The 17592-nt window shown below is 42.6% G+C and overlaps 1 protein-coding gene and 1 pseudogene across 2 annotated transcripts; one reads left to right on the top strand and one right to left on the bottom strand.

The window, feature by feature from the left end:
• Positions 1-5: 5 nt before the first annotated feature.
• LOC121623613 lies at positions 6-2417 on the bottom strand (annotated as a pseudogene).
• Positions 2418-5618: 3201 nt separating this feature from the next.
• Positions 5619-17188, top strand: LOC121619151 (deoxyribonuclease gamma-like). 2 transcript variants are annotated; one of them, XM_041954775.1, is made up of 10 exons: positions 5619-5784; positions 11060-11145; positions 11984-12072; positions 12430-12516; positions 13844-13956; positions 14234-14346; positions 14664-14821; positions 15799-15895; positions 16094-16169; positions 16649-17188. In XM_041954775.1, the coding sequence occupies exons 2-10, from the start codon at positions 11065-11067 to the stop codon at positions 16816-16818; spliced, it is 984 nt and encodes a 327-aa protein (XP_041810709.1). In that variant the 5' UTR covers positions 5619-5784; positions 11060-11064; the 3' UTR covers positions 16819-17188. The 2 variants fall into 2 exon arrangements, with proteins under 2 accessions (XP_041810709.1, XP_041810717.1); XM_041954783.1 differs by having other exon boundaries at positions 5622-5784; positions 16094-16145.
• The last annotated feature ends 404 nt before the right edge of the window (positions 17189-17592 follow it).

The raw sequence follows: 17592 nt of genomic DNA, 5'->3' as shown, positions 1-17592 counted from the left end.
TTTCGTCACTGTCTGTGGTGTTTTACTGTGACAGAGACATTCTGTGGTAATATTTTTAGTTGGTGTCGATTTTTGTTACTAATGAGTGGAAACAGCCTCTCGGTGAAAGTGTGTGTGAAGGTGTGTATGTGTGTGTTAGTATCAGAATCAGAGAATGACAGTTTTCCTCTGTTCCAGTCCAGATGAACTCTGATCCTCTGGAACTTGTTCTTCACTGGGAGAACAGTGTGGGGATCTGATGTGGAGACTGCTGCATATTTACCATCAGATAACCCTATTCGCCACAATCCAGACTTTATGTCTCCCTTTCTTTGGACAGAATCTGTTACCACACCAATAAACCAGGCTGTATTGTCTCCAACCTCAACGTCCCAGCTGTGAGTCCCTGAGTTAAAGCCCTCCCAGCCGCGGACAGAGCGATGATAGTTCCTCTCTGGGTTTTCAGGAAGTTTCTGTCTTTCTCCATGTCTCACACTGGTCAGATCTTCAGACAGGATGAGTTCTGGATGAGCAGAGTTTGGATCCAGAATCACAGGAGTGTAGGAGACCATCTCCTTCATCTTGTTCCAGATGTCAAAGGCCAGATTGCCCAGGTGTTTGGCCACGTCTATCAGAGCTCCTGAGACCAGCTGTGGATCATCCAGCAGGGGGCGCTGCTGGACTCTTTCCACTGCAGCCTTGTAGTTGTGCAGGAATGAGACGTCTTCAGCTCTCAGCTCCTCCTCTGTGGCTCTGATTGTGTCTGAAAGAGCTGCTTTCTCTTTGCCCAGAGCCTCAATCTGCTCCTTCATCATCTGACTCTTCTGCTCCTCTTGCTCCCTCAGAGCAGTGGTCCCGGCCTCCTCTTCGTCTTGTAGAAACTGATGAAGCCTCTCTGTGCGTTGAGCCTGGACTTTAATGTGTTCTGCTGATCACAGTTTTCTTGAATTTCATTAAAGACTTTCCATTTCTCCTGTAAGGGCTTCAGGGAGTTCTTGAGCTCCTCTCTGATCCCCTGCAGCTTCACTGACGGGTCTGAATCTGTGTGTCACGGCTCGGATGGCAGAGGCTCAGGTGCAGATGAAGAACTCAGTACACAAATAAGGTTATACAAGAATTTATTTACAAAATGTGAATACAACAAACCCCAGAGTGCTAAATACAATAAACAGTGACGTGAGACCAGCAACCAAACTATTCTTAGCAGAATAATTTCACAATGCAATGACTAGTCCAAATGGCGATAACCCTGGACGGGAACATATAACTCAAGAGAAACAAGACTAGTAAAGAAACATAAAATGCTGAACACAGGAACACAACAAAGGAACTAGGGCACGCTATCAAATAACAGAACAACTAAGGCTACCAACAACTAACAGAACAGGACCAATGAGAGAAAGGGTTTACTGAAGGTGGCTGCGGGATAGGTTTGGACGGAGTGGCTGGAGGTGAGGCTGACGGCAGCGGGTAGGTGTAGCAGAGGAAGAGGGTCGACTGGAGAATGAGCTGGAGAGTTGGAGAGGCTGAGTTGTCAGGAATCAGAGGTGCATGAGGCAGAAGGCTCCTTGGGTGATCCAAAGGAGTGTAGTTTACGGTCCGGCGTCGAGTCATGGATTGAGGCCGGTACTTATGGCAGAGGGAGAACAATGGAGCAGAGGTTGACCACGCCCCGCCACAGGTGAGTTGAGTTACTAATAGGCAGATTCACCGCACCTGTCTGAGCCTCACACACCAGCCTGCACACGCCCACCTGAGGAAGGAGTGTGAGAGGAAGAGGGAGATAAGGGGGGGAAAGGGGAGAGGGATTGCCACTAGGAGAGGGCAGAGGTGGAGGGCGTGACACTGTGGTTGTTGTGTCTTTTTGAATCTGACAGACAACACACACTGGCTGCTGATGGTCCAGACAGAAGAGTTTGAGTTTCTCAGCGTGCAGACTGCAGAGAGCCTCAGATCCTGCTGAAGATCTCTGATCTCTCTCCAGTATGAAGGACTCACACAGGTTCTTCAATGCCAGGTTGCAAGGTGGCTCACTCAGTAAAGGTCTTCCCATACAAACTGGACATTCCTGTATTTGTTTCTCTCTCCACCATTTATGTACACAGGCTTTACAGAAGCTGTGGCTGCATGACAGGATAACAGGATCTTTGAAGATGCCATAGCAGACAGGACAGGAGAGATCCGTCACCGAATGGGATGCCATTTTCTCTTTGAGTGCAGCTAAAAACACACTGGGCAGAATGCTAAAACAGAAAGACAGTCAGCTGTGACTCTCCGCCCTGCTGTAACAACTTCCCTCAGTTACTTTCACTTTGATTCATGTTTTTTTTCCCCATTCAGCAGCAGGTTAAACTGAAAGTTATCTATGTTCCAGTATAACATCCCATACCTTTCTTTCCTCAGTTATGAAGAGTAATGTCATCATGTCTCTCAGCGTGTCCCTCTTTTGAGGGATCAATGCAGAGGACAAACTATTTCCTCTTTGTCGCAGATTATGTAAAGTAAGAGGTGGAGCTTTGTCAGACCACTGATGTGACCCAGTGTGGTGAATACAAACTGTCACACTGCTTTGAGATCGTCTCAATATGTCAACAAACCTTTCATGGGAAGAGCACAAAGACAACATGTTGAGTTCTGACTTGTAGGCTGTCTGTGCAAGTGGAAAACACACATGAAACACGTGTCATTCCCATGGTTTTTGTCTGCTTTCCATCAGACGTGTTGGAAAAACTAAAACAAATGACAAACATGACAACAAATACACCACCTCTATTCTATTCTGTTCTCTCTAATTTGCACATAAATCAGACATATGGTAGCTAATTTGGGTAAAGTCTAGGAAAATAACAGAAAAAGACAATGTATGATGGCGACAGAACGTCAACAGACGTCCACCAAAGTCAAAGCAGTTACGATAAAGACGACTAACACGAAGGTCACAACAAGACAACTGGACTAAAACAATATCAGTAGTATTCTGCAGTCTGTGGTAGGGATGGCACAGTTTTATAACACATGAAAGAGATACGAAAAGGGTAAGACTTTCCAAAACCGACAAGCTGACATTCAAACTCACTTCATTCTGCGATTGGCCAGCTGCACAAAGGTGAGTTAGGCGGCGTGTGCTGTTTACCAGCTAACTACGTGCTCAAGTAAAAAAGGAACAAGTATTTAAAATGATATAGCTGCAGTGAGTCAGGGCCGAGCAGTTTGAGGAGGAAGATTGTGGTCACAACTTGTTTCTGCTGCCCCCAAGTGTCCAAACCAATCAGTTATTGATTGGGTTTAAGTGCTGCTGAAGTGGACTAAAAGTGGACTAAAAGCGTGAAAATAAGACCCAAGTTGTAATAAACCAAAATTATCCTTTAAAATCCCACGAAATTCACATTTTATCAGCACCTTGCTTCAATACTGGGCCTCTGACACAGAGAAGGACGTAAACAGTTGCCAGTATTTTTCTGGCAGATTTCAGTGTGAAAACCGGTGAGGCGCCAGCAGCACAGATCACCTGTCCTACCACCATAACAACCAATGAGTCACCAAGTGAGGGGGAGAACTTTGAGAAAACAAAAGTATTTATTTTGGCTGCTCAGCTTCCACCTACCTTCCACTGAGAATCGTCTTTTCCTCTCTCCATCAGCGTCTCTCAGTGAAACACCTACAGTTTGTTGGTATGAAAACATAAACATGATGTGTTTCTTGTCGAAACCCGACACTGAGGTGGGACATGAAAAAAATTACACAAAGTCCAATCTTTAAAAAAAAAAAAAAGAGAGAGAGAGAGATGGCTTATTTGCATAATCACAAATGTTGCTTATCAGGAAATTGTACAATGCTTTGTTTATCCCTGGGGGGTACAAAAGAGTGCAAAAACAAAATTTGCTAACATAAAGAAAATGATGCCCGTTTACATGCGTGCAAATTGCAGCAAGGCGTGCAAAATAAATGCAATTATATGGTTACAACATGTATTGCACTGTGCCAGAAGTTATGCAAAGCGCAATTATGACTCCCAATTACCAAATCCAGTAAGACCTCCGAAGCCTCCCAGTCCACTGCCTCGCTGTCGCTCATCACAGGTCCTGACATGCACTTCCTCAGTCTTACAAACTTTCGACTGCCAGTCAGGCAATTCAAGTTATCTCCGAAACCCAGCCCCTGCCCCCTTCAACAGGGCGAGACACGTGGGAGCTAGGGGGCTGGTGGGAGGGGGCGCTTGTGTTGAATCTGTTAAAAAACAGGTTCAGCTCATCAGTTAGTGCACCCCACCAACCACCCTGGGCTGTTTGGTTAAGAACAGCCAGCGATGCCTCTTCTGCTTCTTCATGCCTCGCAGGTGCTGCTCCACTAAACTGAATCCCTTAGTTATCATGTAATGCTCTGACAGCTGCTGATGGCCACTTGTTATTTGACTAAAGTATATTTCACATCAGTCAAAACATTAGCAGGAAGTGTGGCAAAAAGTGGACAAAATGAGAAAATAACCTCATTGTGCACGTTTCCCAGAGCTTCAAACGCTTCTCAGTCTTAATCCACGTTATATACAAACTCTGTGAAATTGTTTGTTTAGTCTGTCACAGAATAAACGTCCTGTGGTTTCTATTCAAGTGCTGTCATGATTATCACAATACACTTAATGTAGGGTAACAACTGGTGATGAAGGTCTATTCTAGATGATGAGGAACACAGCTTTATGCTTCAACTGCAACCATAAAGTGATAAAGTGATCAAGCAGACCCTGAAAATAAGCACTGACTGATCAAAGGTCTTCTGTTACAGTCTTTAATGGCTGGTAATGAAGTCCTGTCTGAGAGCAACGTCCTTCACCGCATTGATCACTTTGATTTCATTACTGTCAGTCACTCCAACCGGCTGATTTAACTGCTCAGTTTGTGTTATTGATCACAGCTTGTTGGTTTACTGCATAGATGAACTCAGTGGTGCTACTTTATACTTCTGCTCTACTACAGTTCAAAGGGAAATGTTGTACTTTTTACTCTTTGATATGTATTTGATAACTTTAGTAACGAGTTACTGCGAATAGCACAAAATGTAATAACTAAATAATTATATCATAAATAGTTATTTTACAAATATTTCTACCCACTAAAAATCCTCGAGGCCAGGGGCTCCTGTTGACTGCAGGCCCCGGGGAACATCGTCACCCACCTCGTTATCTGAGTACCTCCAGTTCAAACTGGGACTTAAGCTATTTGACTGGATTGCAGCTTTTTGTCACCGGAGAGGTAAAATGACTCTCAAACAGACTGAGTGCATACGGGGGGTAAACTATTTCCTGTGGGTGTGTCGTGCGTCGCTGCATTGTGGGTTCATGTCGTCTGATCTCTGCTGAGAAGCCACGAGCAGACAAACATCCTCTCACACACACACACACACATTTTAATGCTCAGATTTATGGCCTCGCTTTGTTTGAGATCATAAAGACCAGACGGTGTGCTCTCTGTCACACACACACACACACACACACACACACACACACACCAGGAAGACATTATGGAGGGCGGGATCCCTGTTTTGTTTTTTTTTCTCTCTCTCTCTCTGTCTCTGTCCAGCCCTCACTATTGGTTGGCTTTCGACCAATCACATTGCCTGTGGTCACCCACAACAGAATGTTTTGCTCCCGGCGGTGACTGCAGATCAGCATTCACTGTGAAGCTCACAAGGTTTTCCCTCCTGTTCCTTCACCTTATTTGATCCTCATCAGGAATAAACTACCCTGGTCGAAGGTCCTGTCAGCAGCAGCAGCAGCAGTTTCTCCCCCTCTTCCTCCTCCTCCTCCTGCAGGTGAGAACAACTCGTCTTTTGGTCTGTTTTTCTCTCGCTGAGCTGAATACCTGAGAGGTTTTACGTTTCTTCAGACAATGACACACCATTCATCCATCTGTAGGCCTAAAACAACAGGTGGGATGTCACACTCGGGTACAGGTTGAGGGTGCTGGTAGTTTTGACTTTGCATTAGCAGCAAGACTTACTTGACATATTAAAAGTTTACATACAAAGTATAGAACTAGTGCTAGCACTACTAGTAAGTCGGGTCCCTGTCAGAGTAACTTTACTGATGTGGTACACGATACCTTTTGTCTGTTGTTGCATCACTGATCAAAATCCTCACAATTGCAGATAACTGTTTAAAAAATCTCCAAAAAATTTGCTTTTACTTGCTTTCAGATATGTTGAAGAATTAAACGATTTTGTCTCTACAAGCTGAGACAAAGTCAGTGTGTCAATGAGATTGTTTCTCTGAGCTCAGAGTTGACATTTCAGTGATGCAACAACGTGTTTTATGATCTTATCTCATGTAAACCCCCATCCCTATTACTCAAAACCATGAAATAAATGTTGCGGAGTCAAAGCTGAAAGTGCTCCAAAACAAAAATGCAACTTCTTTTCATTCAATTACATTTCAACAGGAAATACATTAAGTTTTTCATATTACACACAAAACTTTTGTCCACCTGTAGTAAATAAAGTAAAAATTAACCTCAACTTTACCATTAGCAGTAGTTAGAATCCAGTTATGTACAGTACTTTACTAATGTATTATTCTGAAAAGGGTCATTCTGCATAAGGAGTACTTTTACTTTTGGTACATTAAGTAAACTTTGACACTATTTTGTTACTACTGCTACACTAATACCATTTGATTTTAAAAATCCTTTAAAAAATGCAAGTAACAGAGTATTTCTACACTGTGGTATTTCTACCTTTACTTAGTAAAAAGTATAAGACCTGAGTACTTCTCGCCTCAGTGAAAGGATTTCAGTATTTTTCCACCGTTTGCCAAAACCTGTGACACGCTGGAGATAAAAGAGATAAAATAACAGTGAAACCTGAAGTGGCAAGCTGCTGGACGTATGCAGCGTTCCACATACTGTATTCCTTTGTTCCAATATCTGAGCTGTCACACACGGTTGCTACTGATGACAGGAAGAGGATCACACATTTATGTTGCTACAACATCATTACACCATTATCATCAACGGACGGCTGAGGCTCACAGGAATTGGGATGTTGTCATGAACTGCTGGACGAGTAGAAAATGGATCTGATGTTGTGTTCGATAAAGCGAAGGAAATGTGCGAGACTGGATAAAAACAACTTGAACTGATGAAGCGCGGTGGATCGGTGGGTCCACAAGGGACCGCTGGTTCAATCAACAATAATGGCCTCATTAAAACATGATGATAAAGGTTCCCTCACCTTGAGAAAGTATGTATTTTAACCATAATCTTACTCTAACTCCAGCCAAGTTGTTTCATAGCCAGACCTAACCAGCCACCCAACCCAGTTTAATTGCTTTTCCTCACAGAACGGTTTTGTAAAGCACTGGATAAAAATGTCCTGAAGAAAAGGGGCGTCACAAATCAGGATTCAGCCTCTGGGGACCATGAATGGCAGTAACAAATTTCATTCAGCAGATTTCTGCCCAACAGACTTTGTTGCCCAGAACGACAAACTGAATTTCTGCAGCGTCGTCGTCTGTAGCTGTTCATCGAGTCGAGTCACGTCAGAAACAGGATGAGGTTAAACTGATTGAAAGGTCGCAGTTAGTCTGGTTCAGAGGCTCACGGTGAAGAAAGTTATGGTGGCTTGAAGTATTTCACAACACCAGTCATCAATACAGAGGAGTTCAGGTCTTTCTCTTGCCTCTTTATGCTGATACTGATCCAACCAGTCGTCATCTGCAGTCTAAAAGAATGCTGTACACATGTTGTAACAGCCATGACGTCTGTGTTTTACCTCTACTGTCTACTCCACCTTTATTGTTCTTGGCTGACTGGAAAGTATAAACTTTTAACTGAAATTCAGGTGACGTTCATGAGCTCCGGAAAAAAGTTCCTGCTGCTGAAAAAGAGCTGAAAGATGGAAGTGAGTGGAGAAAAGTCCAGACGGACAGACTGTTTTGCAGACAGGACAACACTTGCATGGGAGTCGCCAGCGGATACAAACAAATGACAACAACAGACTGAGGTGAAACTAGTCAGGGCGACATCTGATCCCTGTGTTTACAACATCATTATGTGCTAGTTCTGAGGAAACGCTGTGGGAGTTGGCACGTTGTGGTTATCAGCTGCAGGATCAAGTAGTCGTCTGACTGAACAGAAGGACACATGCAAACGAGTCCGACAGCCTCCTCAACACACATGCAAACACGCTGCCACCAGGAATTTTATTATTCCATGAGTTACCTGTTAAACAGGCGACAAGAGGACGGCGAAAACAACAGACACGCAGAGTCGACTAACAGCCACTTCCACGATTGCTCATTTTCTTCAACCAACAGTCCAAAATCCAATCAAATGAAATCATCTAAATGAATTTTTGTGTCTGCTCCATTTTCTCTATATTCTGTTTCTTATTTTTAATGCAAACCTAATTGATTTATTAGTTATTCCTTTGATGTAGTCTTAATAAAGTGCAAACACCATGTTTAGCAGTACTGTTGTTTAAATGTAGTAACAGAGGAAGGAGACAATGAGACATGAGTGAATACCAACTCAGCATTTTAGAGGAAATAAGAAACCACAGTAGTAACAGTATGAACGAGTATATCTATTCTATTGGTATCTGAGTCATATAAAGAAATTGCACTGCAAATCGATGGCTGTTTTATACCAAGTAATTACATATCAGATAATTGACTATTTAAATAACAAATTAAAGTAGTACCAGAGATAAATGCATATATACACACATGAGAAAATAACAGATGTGCTGATGTTTACTTCATGCTGCCAGCTGTGTGTGATGTCACACTTAATAAGAGGTTTTTCCTCCTTGATTGACAGCAACGACTACACGTCAGTAACTTTGAGAGACACTGAGCTGCAGTGACATAGGGTGTTTCCTCAGGCTGCCTTTACTGTACCTTACATACGCTGTTGCATAATGCTGTATCCGAGCATGTGCCGCTGCCCCGCTGGTGACGTGGTAATCTCAAGCAGGCGTTTGATGTGTGTGTTCTGACGTTACTCAAAGGGAGCTGAGCTTCTGATCTTGGCAAGATTCGGATTCTCTGGCAGTCACGTGCAACTAGCTCGCTATAGCTTTAGCAATATATCTGCCAAGCCTTTCGGAAGACTGCAGTCATGCGTAACGGGTGGGTTGTCAGGTATGTCGGTAGACGGGCAGGTAGGCCATCCAGCCATTTCATTCAGGCTCAATGTAATGGTTTTATGGACTTGTTACAGGGCTGCATCAGCCACAGATGTCATGTCTCGTCAAATCTGTTAAGTGTTTTTGTTCACTAGCGTCATGTCTTGTCATACACTTCCTGTTTTATTGTGAAACCTAACTCTCCTCTCGTTTCAGGCCCTTGACTTCCCGGTGTGTTTCCCGCCTGTCTGATTGTCTACCCCGCCCTAATTGTCTCCACCTGTTCATTGTTACCTCGTGTATATATAGTCCGCGTCTCCCTTTGTCCTGTGCCAGATTGTCATGTGCCTTGTCTCGTACTCGCCTTGCTCTCTAGCGTCCTTGATCCTTGTCTGTGTAAGTCTAGTTGTCAGTATTGCCTTAAGATCTTTTGTTTGTTACTTTTGCATCTTGTCTAGTTTGGTATCTTTGTTGTTACTTTGTATTCTCCTCAGCCTTCGTGCTTTGAGTTTTCATTTCTAGTTTACCAGGTTATCCTTAGCGTTTTCTGTTGTACTTTGTCTCTCCTTCAGTTGCATTTATCCTGAGCGCTTTTAGTTCAATAAACCCTTTTATTTTGAAACTCTGCTGAGCTGTCTGTTGTCTGCATTTCTGAGTCCTCAAATCCTGTGCCTCCGGGCTTGTCAACAGATACCATAGTATTTCAACAAATATAACAAAAAATGCTTCCAGAATACACTGCTCTAGGTTTAAAGAGAATATACTCTCAATGCGAAATATTTTCTGTCATTTTAGTGACAAACACTCACAGCATGTTAGGACAGAGTTTTAGTGCCACTATTAAAATCTTAAATTATATACTTGAAATTTTATATGAAACTTTTTACCTACATACACTGTTTGACTTTAATTTTCTTGTCTTTACAGGCCTGAAACTCATGTTTAACCAGACACTCTTCACATTTGTACGCCTGTTTGCTTTGTCTCAAACAGAGACTTTTTCGTTAGAGCCGAGAGGTGAATGATGGGAGTTTACAGGGTAAACTGACAGACTGTACTGAGAGCTTAATCTACAGCACAGTGTTCGTGTAGTTTGTCCTGTGTTGAAGTGAAGCAGACGGCTGCAGTCACGGGTGGAGACGGGCTGATCTGGGGGGATTTAGGACGGGTGTCGTAGAGACACGATGACAAGTCCTGGACAGTTTGCTCAGCTGTTGATTTAGTTTGTTTTTAAATGAGCTTAAGTTCATTTTTATTTAATTTCATAATCACACTTTCACAATCTGTTGTTTTGTCATGTTCCTGTCTTTTCACTGTAAAATGTTCATATTTAATTATTAATATTTTGTTCAACTCTTCTTCAGTTCATAGAAATTTTCATCTCCCCGTTCTTTTACCTTCAGATATTTGTGGCTTCTTCTTCTCTAATCGTTTTTAAAATGAGTATTCACACAAACTGTTGATGAATGATGCTGTTGTCAACCAAATCATCTCTAATTTAAACAAATTACCTTTGAACTTCTTCACATTTTATCCTGCTTATTTTCAGTTGACAAGCATCATGTTTTATTTCCATTTAAACATATTTTCCATATTTTTGTGTGTTTTTTTCTGTTACTTCCCTGAAGAGATTAAACACACACCTGCCGTGTAAAGCCAGGCTCAATGAGCAGTATTTTATCTTTATAGTATGTACTTAAACCACCACAAACATGTTTTCATTGTGTATGGTGTGAATTTCGTAGCCTGTTATTCAGTCCTCAGGCAAGCTGAGCTGAGAAGCTGTCAGGTTTTATGAGACGAGGCTGCATTTAACACAGAGCTGTCTGCGCGCACACACACAAGCATGTAACAGCTTGTTCGATGTAAATACGGTGATACCACACATGCCTGTTCATGTTCAGGCACAGACAGGCTCATGAAAATGCCCTTCTCTTTCTGTTTTTTCTTTTTGTCTCCGCAGCCACCATGAAAATAGCATCTTTTAACATCCAGAAGTTTGGAAAAAGCAAAGTGTCAGACCCAGATGTCCTGAATATCCTGATTAAGGTAACACACACACACACACACACACACACACACACACACACACACACACACACACACACAGAGTCATGTTTCATAATTTTTGGAGGCATTACAAAGACTTCCATTCATTTCCTCAGACTTACCCTAGCCATAACCACGACATGCCTAACCCTTACCTTAACCTGAAATTAATGATTTACATTATGGAGACTTGCATTCTGTGCCCATAAGGAAGGTGAGTCACCGCAATGTGACTGTATTAACAGATTTATGTTCCCACAACATGAGTAACACACACACACACACACACACACACTGCATAAATCAATTATTCTCTTAAATTTTAGAAAATAAAATTTGTGTAATGGGCGCTGAAAATTACCTGACTTTTAAAAAATGACTTTAAAAATAAGTGAAAGGATGAATCGATTATCAAAAATGTTGCTGATTCATTTTGTATTAATACTAAATAAAATGCTTCAGACACTAAGAAACATATTTTGTCACAAATTAAGTCAGGTTTGATCCTCCATGATTCAGACTTAATTGACTGCAGGCGCTTCAGCAACAAGGAAGTGCTCCTACTCTGTTGTTTGTCTTCTGACTTCCTGTCTACACAGGAAGTGGGAATGTTTTGTGATGTGTAGATCAACATCTGCTGCTTGTGGTCACCTTCCACGTCAATTTTAGAAAATATCTGCCCTCTTTTATAATGTACTGTGCAGCGTGAAGGACTGACAGCTTTCTGACAAAACTTAGCACAGGGGTGAGGAATGAAAAAAATGGCGGGCACGCTGATGTCACAGTGATGTCACAATGAGGTCACATTGCTGTCACTTTCTCTCTCTCTTCCTTCCAGATCGTGTCTCGATATGACATCATTTTGATCCTGGAGGTGGTGGACGTCAGCGGAGAGTCTGTAGAAACCTTCCTCACAAACCTCAACAAGTGAGTGCAGGCTTTGCTCCTGTCTTCATTACCATCATCATTATTAATATTATTATGCTGGCAAAATAATAACAACAATAATAAGAGCGTAAGGCCAACAGAGTCAAGTGGCTCTGTGAGACTGCACATATATGAACTGAGAAAAATGCTAATATTAATGATGCTAATGACAAAGCTAAATCATGTTCATGTCTTAGTTTAGCATGTTAGCATGCTAACATGTGGCAAGTATGGCTGAGTGTGTGAGTGTGAATTTTAATTTCTCTCAACACATGTGACATGTGACACAGTGCTGACAAGATTGCTGGTTTTTGGGAAAATTAGATTAACTGACATCATATCTGTCGTTCTGTCCAGATGCAACAGGACGCATCACTACACTCTGAAGATCAGCACCCGTCTGGGCCGAACGCGCTACAAGGAGCAGTTCATGTTCCTGTACAGGTGAGTGTTCACCTGGAGCAGATTCCCACTGGTTTTTCATTAACAAGAGTTATAAAGGATCCTGTACAGCCCTTTGTCAGTACAGGAGATCAGTTTCTCCATATTTCCTGTATCTATGCAGTATGCCAATAAAGGCAAGAAAATCCAAAATATGTCTAAATGCTGAAGGCTTCTGGTGGAGTTTTCAAGCTTCACAGAGGGTGACAGTTTAATACAGAAGTGATGCATTTAGCTATATTTTTGCAAAAATATGTCTGTTTGGAACTTTGTGATCACAGACTCTGTAGTTTGGGTCAAACAGATGAATTTGAGCAAAATTACATTCAGCATATGGAACCATCTTCTTCCGCTTATCCGGGGCCGGGTCGCGGGGGCAGCAGTCTAAGCAGGGATGCCAAGACTTCCCTCTCCCCAGACACTTCCTCCAGCTCTTCCGGGAGGACCCCGAGGCGTTCCCAGGCCAGCCGAGCGACATAGTCCCTCCAGCGTGTCCTGGGTCTTCCTCGGGGCCTCTTCCCCGTGGGGCATACCCGGAATACCCTCCCAGGAAGGCATCCAGGAGGCATCCGATACAGATGCCCGAGCCACCTCTCGCTCTACTCTGAGCTCCTCCCGAGTGACAGAGCTCCTCACCTTATCTCTAAGGGAGCGCCCCCGCCACTCTGCGGAGGAAACCCATTTCAGCCGCATGTATCCAAGATCTCGTTCTTTTGTTCATGACCCAAAGTTCATGACCATAGGTGAGGGTAGGAACGTAGATTTACTGGTAAATTGAGAGCTTTGCCTTTCGGCTCAGCTCCTTCTTCACCACGACGGACCGGTACAACGGCCGCATTACTGCTGCCGCCGCACCGATCCACCTGTCAATCTCACGCTCCATCCTTCCCTCACTTGTGAACAAGACCCCAAGATACTTGAACCCCTCCACTTGAGGCAGGAGCTCTCCTCCAACCCAGATGGGGCAAGCCACCTTTTTCAGGTCGAGAACCATGGACTCGGACTTGGTGGTGCTGATTCTCATCTCAGCCGCTTCATACTCGGCTGCAAACCGCCCCAACACATGCTGAAGGTCCTGGTTCGAGAAGACAACAGGACAACATCATCCGCAAAAAGCAGAGATGAGATCCTGAAACCAGACTCCCTCCGGCCCTTGGCTGCGCCCAGAAATATATATTCATCATTTAAGATGGCAAACATTACATGATCCTTTTCTGTTAATCCATCTCTGAATGAGCTTCATATCTACAGAAATCTCTGATCACAGCTGATACTTCTGACACTGCATAATCAAAATATGATGGGTTGATTTACGTGTGTGTGTGTGTAGGGATGACATGGTTGACTTGGTGGGCTCCTATCAGTTTGATGACCTGGAGACTGAAGGAGGAGATGTTTTCGCTAGAGACCCTTACATCCTGCGATTCAGATGCCTCAATACAGGTAGAAGTCTGTCATACACACAAAAGAACAATTATGTTTGAGTGTTTTAGAGAAGACTAATTATTTTCAGAAAGATGATAAAATTAACAAGACTCTGCCCAGTCGCACCCCTTTACATTAAGGTTAGGATTTGGCTTTAGGTTTAGGTTTAAGTTTCGCTGTAATCAATGTAATGCAAAGTTCACAGGAAGCAACGACTGCAGTGGGCTTCCTGTCAGATACACCTGTCTGATTCTAAAGGTGTGTGTGTGTGCGTGTGTGTATGTGCCCACCACAGTGCTGAAAGACCTAGTGATGATCCCAGTTCACACCAAACCAGAGGACTCGGAGAAGGAGCTGGATGAGCTCTACGATGTCTTCCAGCACGTCAAGGAGAAGTGGAGGACTGATGTAAGGGCGGGACATCATCAGGACACTGACAGTACAGAGAATACCATCAATCTAATACACACTGAATCTCAAACACCTGTACCAGGACTCCAGGGAACCACTGATCTAACAGCAAGGACATGAAAATAATGTTCGTGTCTGTCAGAAAAAGCTAAACACACCTCTTCGGCATCCTGAGAAATAAGAGTGTTGACTGTCTTACTCAGAATCAGATTCGATCATGTTCCAGTTTACCTGTAGGGGCACATATTGAGCATGACGCCGGGCCTCGGTTGACACATGGGTGGGTGTTCATGTTCTGTCACTTTTTTCTGTAGAACGTGATGATCCTGGGCGACTTCAATGCAGACGGCTTGTACGTCTCCAGAAAGGAAATGAAGGACATCCGTATCCGTAGCGACACAAACTTCCACTGGCTAATTGGAGATGATGTCGACACCACGGCGAGCAACCGAAACGACCACACATACGACAGGTAACACACACATGCACAGGTGGAAAGTAGTTCAAATTAACCTTGACTAGTGACATTTAAATAATGGGCTCCACTTTACGATAAAACATACTTTACAAAGGGTTCAGTAGGTTGGAAGAAATGACTGTATCATGATTAATTCAATAATTTACTAACACTTGTAAGATAAATCATGGCTATGAATTCATATCTTAAACCAACTCCTGGGTTGCCAGATTATAAAAAAATCAGTTTGGCTGGTCAATCCTGTTTTTGAAGAAGCCATTAATGAGGAATTCTTTGATACATTTTTCTGAAAATACTTCTGAACCAAGTAAAAAATAGGACTTTTACTATTGTTTACTTGCTGTTTTTACTCAATCACTGGAACCGAATCTCTTGACCAAAATGAGCAATGATTAAAGGACTAGTAGAATTTCAGCATTTACTCTGAGATAAAGGATACTGAGACATTTTGAGAAGTACCCTTGTTCGCTTTCTGGCAGATATTTATTGGAGAAGATCAATCACACTTTAATATATCTCAGTTAAACATGAAGTTATCTCGAGCAGTTGGTTAAATCAGCACGAAGTCAGGTGAATAGAACCAGGCCAGTAGTCTTAGGTCTGCTACAACAGGATCTTCTTTTAAAACATTAACTGGAGATGATTACTAGTCCACTTATGTATGTTTTTATTCTCTCCTCGGTGCTTCTGTACTCATCTATAGGTCTTCATGTTGATTGTTTGACTGTAAAAGTAAATGACAAAAAAAATAAAACATACTAAAATCATCTTTTGCAAAATTTTAGTATAAGTGTGTGGTTAATGGGTAAAACCTTTATCTTAGATTCAGTATTTCTTTGATTATTTTTCCTTTTTAAAAAGAATACCTTCTTATCTTCTTAAGTTGTTGTCATGTTTGCATTTTATTTCAAAGCACATTGAGTCTGTCGTGCTGTACAAATAGACTTGACTACTGTGTATCTTCTATCCAGGATCGTGGTTTACGGAGACGACATGCTCCAGGCTGTGGTACCCAACTCTGCCAAACCCTTCAACTTCCAGAAGGAGTATAGACTCAGTGAGGAGAAGGTCTGTGGCTGTTTTAATGCTTTCATTCCACAAAGCCTGAAATGAATTATTATGCTGTTTGAAGTCATGAACAGCCGGTGCAAGCGGCACCTGGTTTGATCCTGTCCAACACAACTTGTTTCACATTCATCCAGACTTATATAAAAGCCCACAATTTACAACAGCTATTGCTAATCAATGAATTATTTCATCTTCCAGGCTCTGAAAGTGAGCGACCATTACCCTGTGGAGGTGGAACTCAAGTCCATGAGTAAGATAACACATGAAGAGGATGGTAACCAGCACAATCATACATATTGATCATTGTGTGATTGTGTGCTAATACTGTGACGAACAGCTGTAAAATCAATGTTTAGTTCTTGTTAAATGATGGCTGGCAACACTAGCTGACTAACTGGAAGAATTGATGTTTTGCTCATGTGTTTCGGTGCAGGGTCTTCATTAGGATGATTTGAAGAATGTGTTAAAAAAGGGTCTGGTAGGCTGATTTTGTTTCCATTGGACCCAGACCCAGGCCTGCTGATTCCTTGTGTCCAGTCTTTCTGCTAAGCTAAGCTATTTGCCTGGTCTTGGTAGTCTTTAATTTTACAGATAGACATGAGAGTGGTATTGATTTTCTTATGTAACTGAAGAAAAGACAGTGAATAAGTGTTTTTCACAAAATGTTGCTCTATTCCTTTAGAAGCCAGCCTTGCTAACGTGTGCTGATGTAGCTCTGTAGGACTCAGTGGATTATGTGGTTTTTCTCTGCAGGTCTTGATGAGCAGCAGCATGAGTTGGACCCGCGGCGGCTTGTGGCTGTGGACGAGGATCTGCTGGAGCTGAAGAGAGGAAACCTGCTGCTGGAGAGGGAGAAGCTCAGCCTGGAGATCCAGATCCTCCGGGCGAAGATGGCCAAGCTGAATCGTGGAGATGAAGCTTAAATTCAGGAGGCTGGATCCATCCCAAACACCCGACAGAACAATAACCTAACAACCCACATCGACAGAACCACTCTGTATTGTTCAATTTAACCGTCACACGCTGCAGATGTTCTGGGTGTTCATCAGCTACTGCAGATGTTCTGGTGTTCACAGTGTGCTGCAGATGTTCTGGTGTTCACCAGTGTGCTGCAGATGTTCTGGTGTTCACCACTGTACCTCAAGCATCATCCTGGATTGCTGCTCATATTTGATTTCTGGATGACTGCTCATTTGACACTTGTCAGTTTTTTGACTTTTGACTGAATCAAACTGTCCGTCTTGCTTCCTCCACACTGCGCGCAAGGTGAAATAAATTTTGATAAATGGCTCATTTGTCCCACCGATTTGGAGTCATTCTCATGCAGATTTGATTCTCAGCCCAAACCAAATGTGACCTGACAGGTTTTGGTGTTGAAGTGTTGAATCAGGGGCACCTTTTGTTATGAGGTGAAGCTGACATTGTATAATCTTTTTAATCATCATTGACAATTCTTAAGAGATTAAAATCAATTTATCATCAATTTTCAGTATTAGAAACACATGAAATAGCCTTATTGTCTTATTCATCCACTGTGATTAGCACTGGTTTGCAGTCAAAGAATCAAACTTTCATATTCAGTAGGTATATGCGCTTCTGTCAAGAACATCTGTATATCCAGAAAGCCAATCACGTTGTAAAAATAAAAGCATCACAAGAAACTTCTTCCACTTTCTAACATACGTTGTGTTACACTG

The sequence above is a fragment of the Chelmon rostratus genome, chromosome 2 (assembly GCF_017976325.1).
Source record: "Chelmon rostratus isolate fCheRos1 chromosome 2, fCheRos1.pri, whole genome shotgun sequence".
Classification (NCBI taxonomy): domain Eukaryota; kingdom Metazoa; phylum Chordata; class Actinopteri; order Chaetodontiformes; family Chaetodontidae; genus Chelmon; species Chelmon rostratus.
This window is presented reverse-complemented; position numbering and strand designations above follow the sequence as displayed.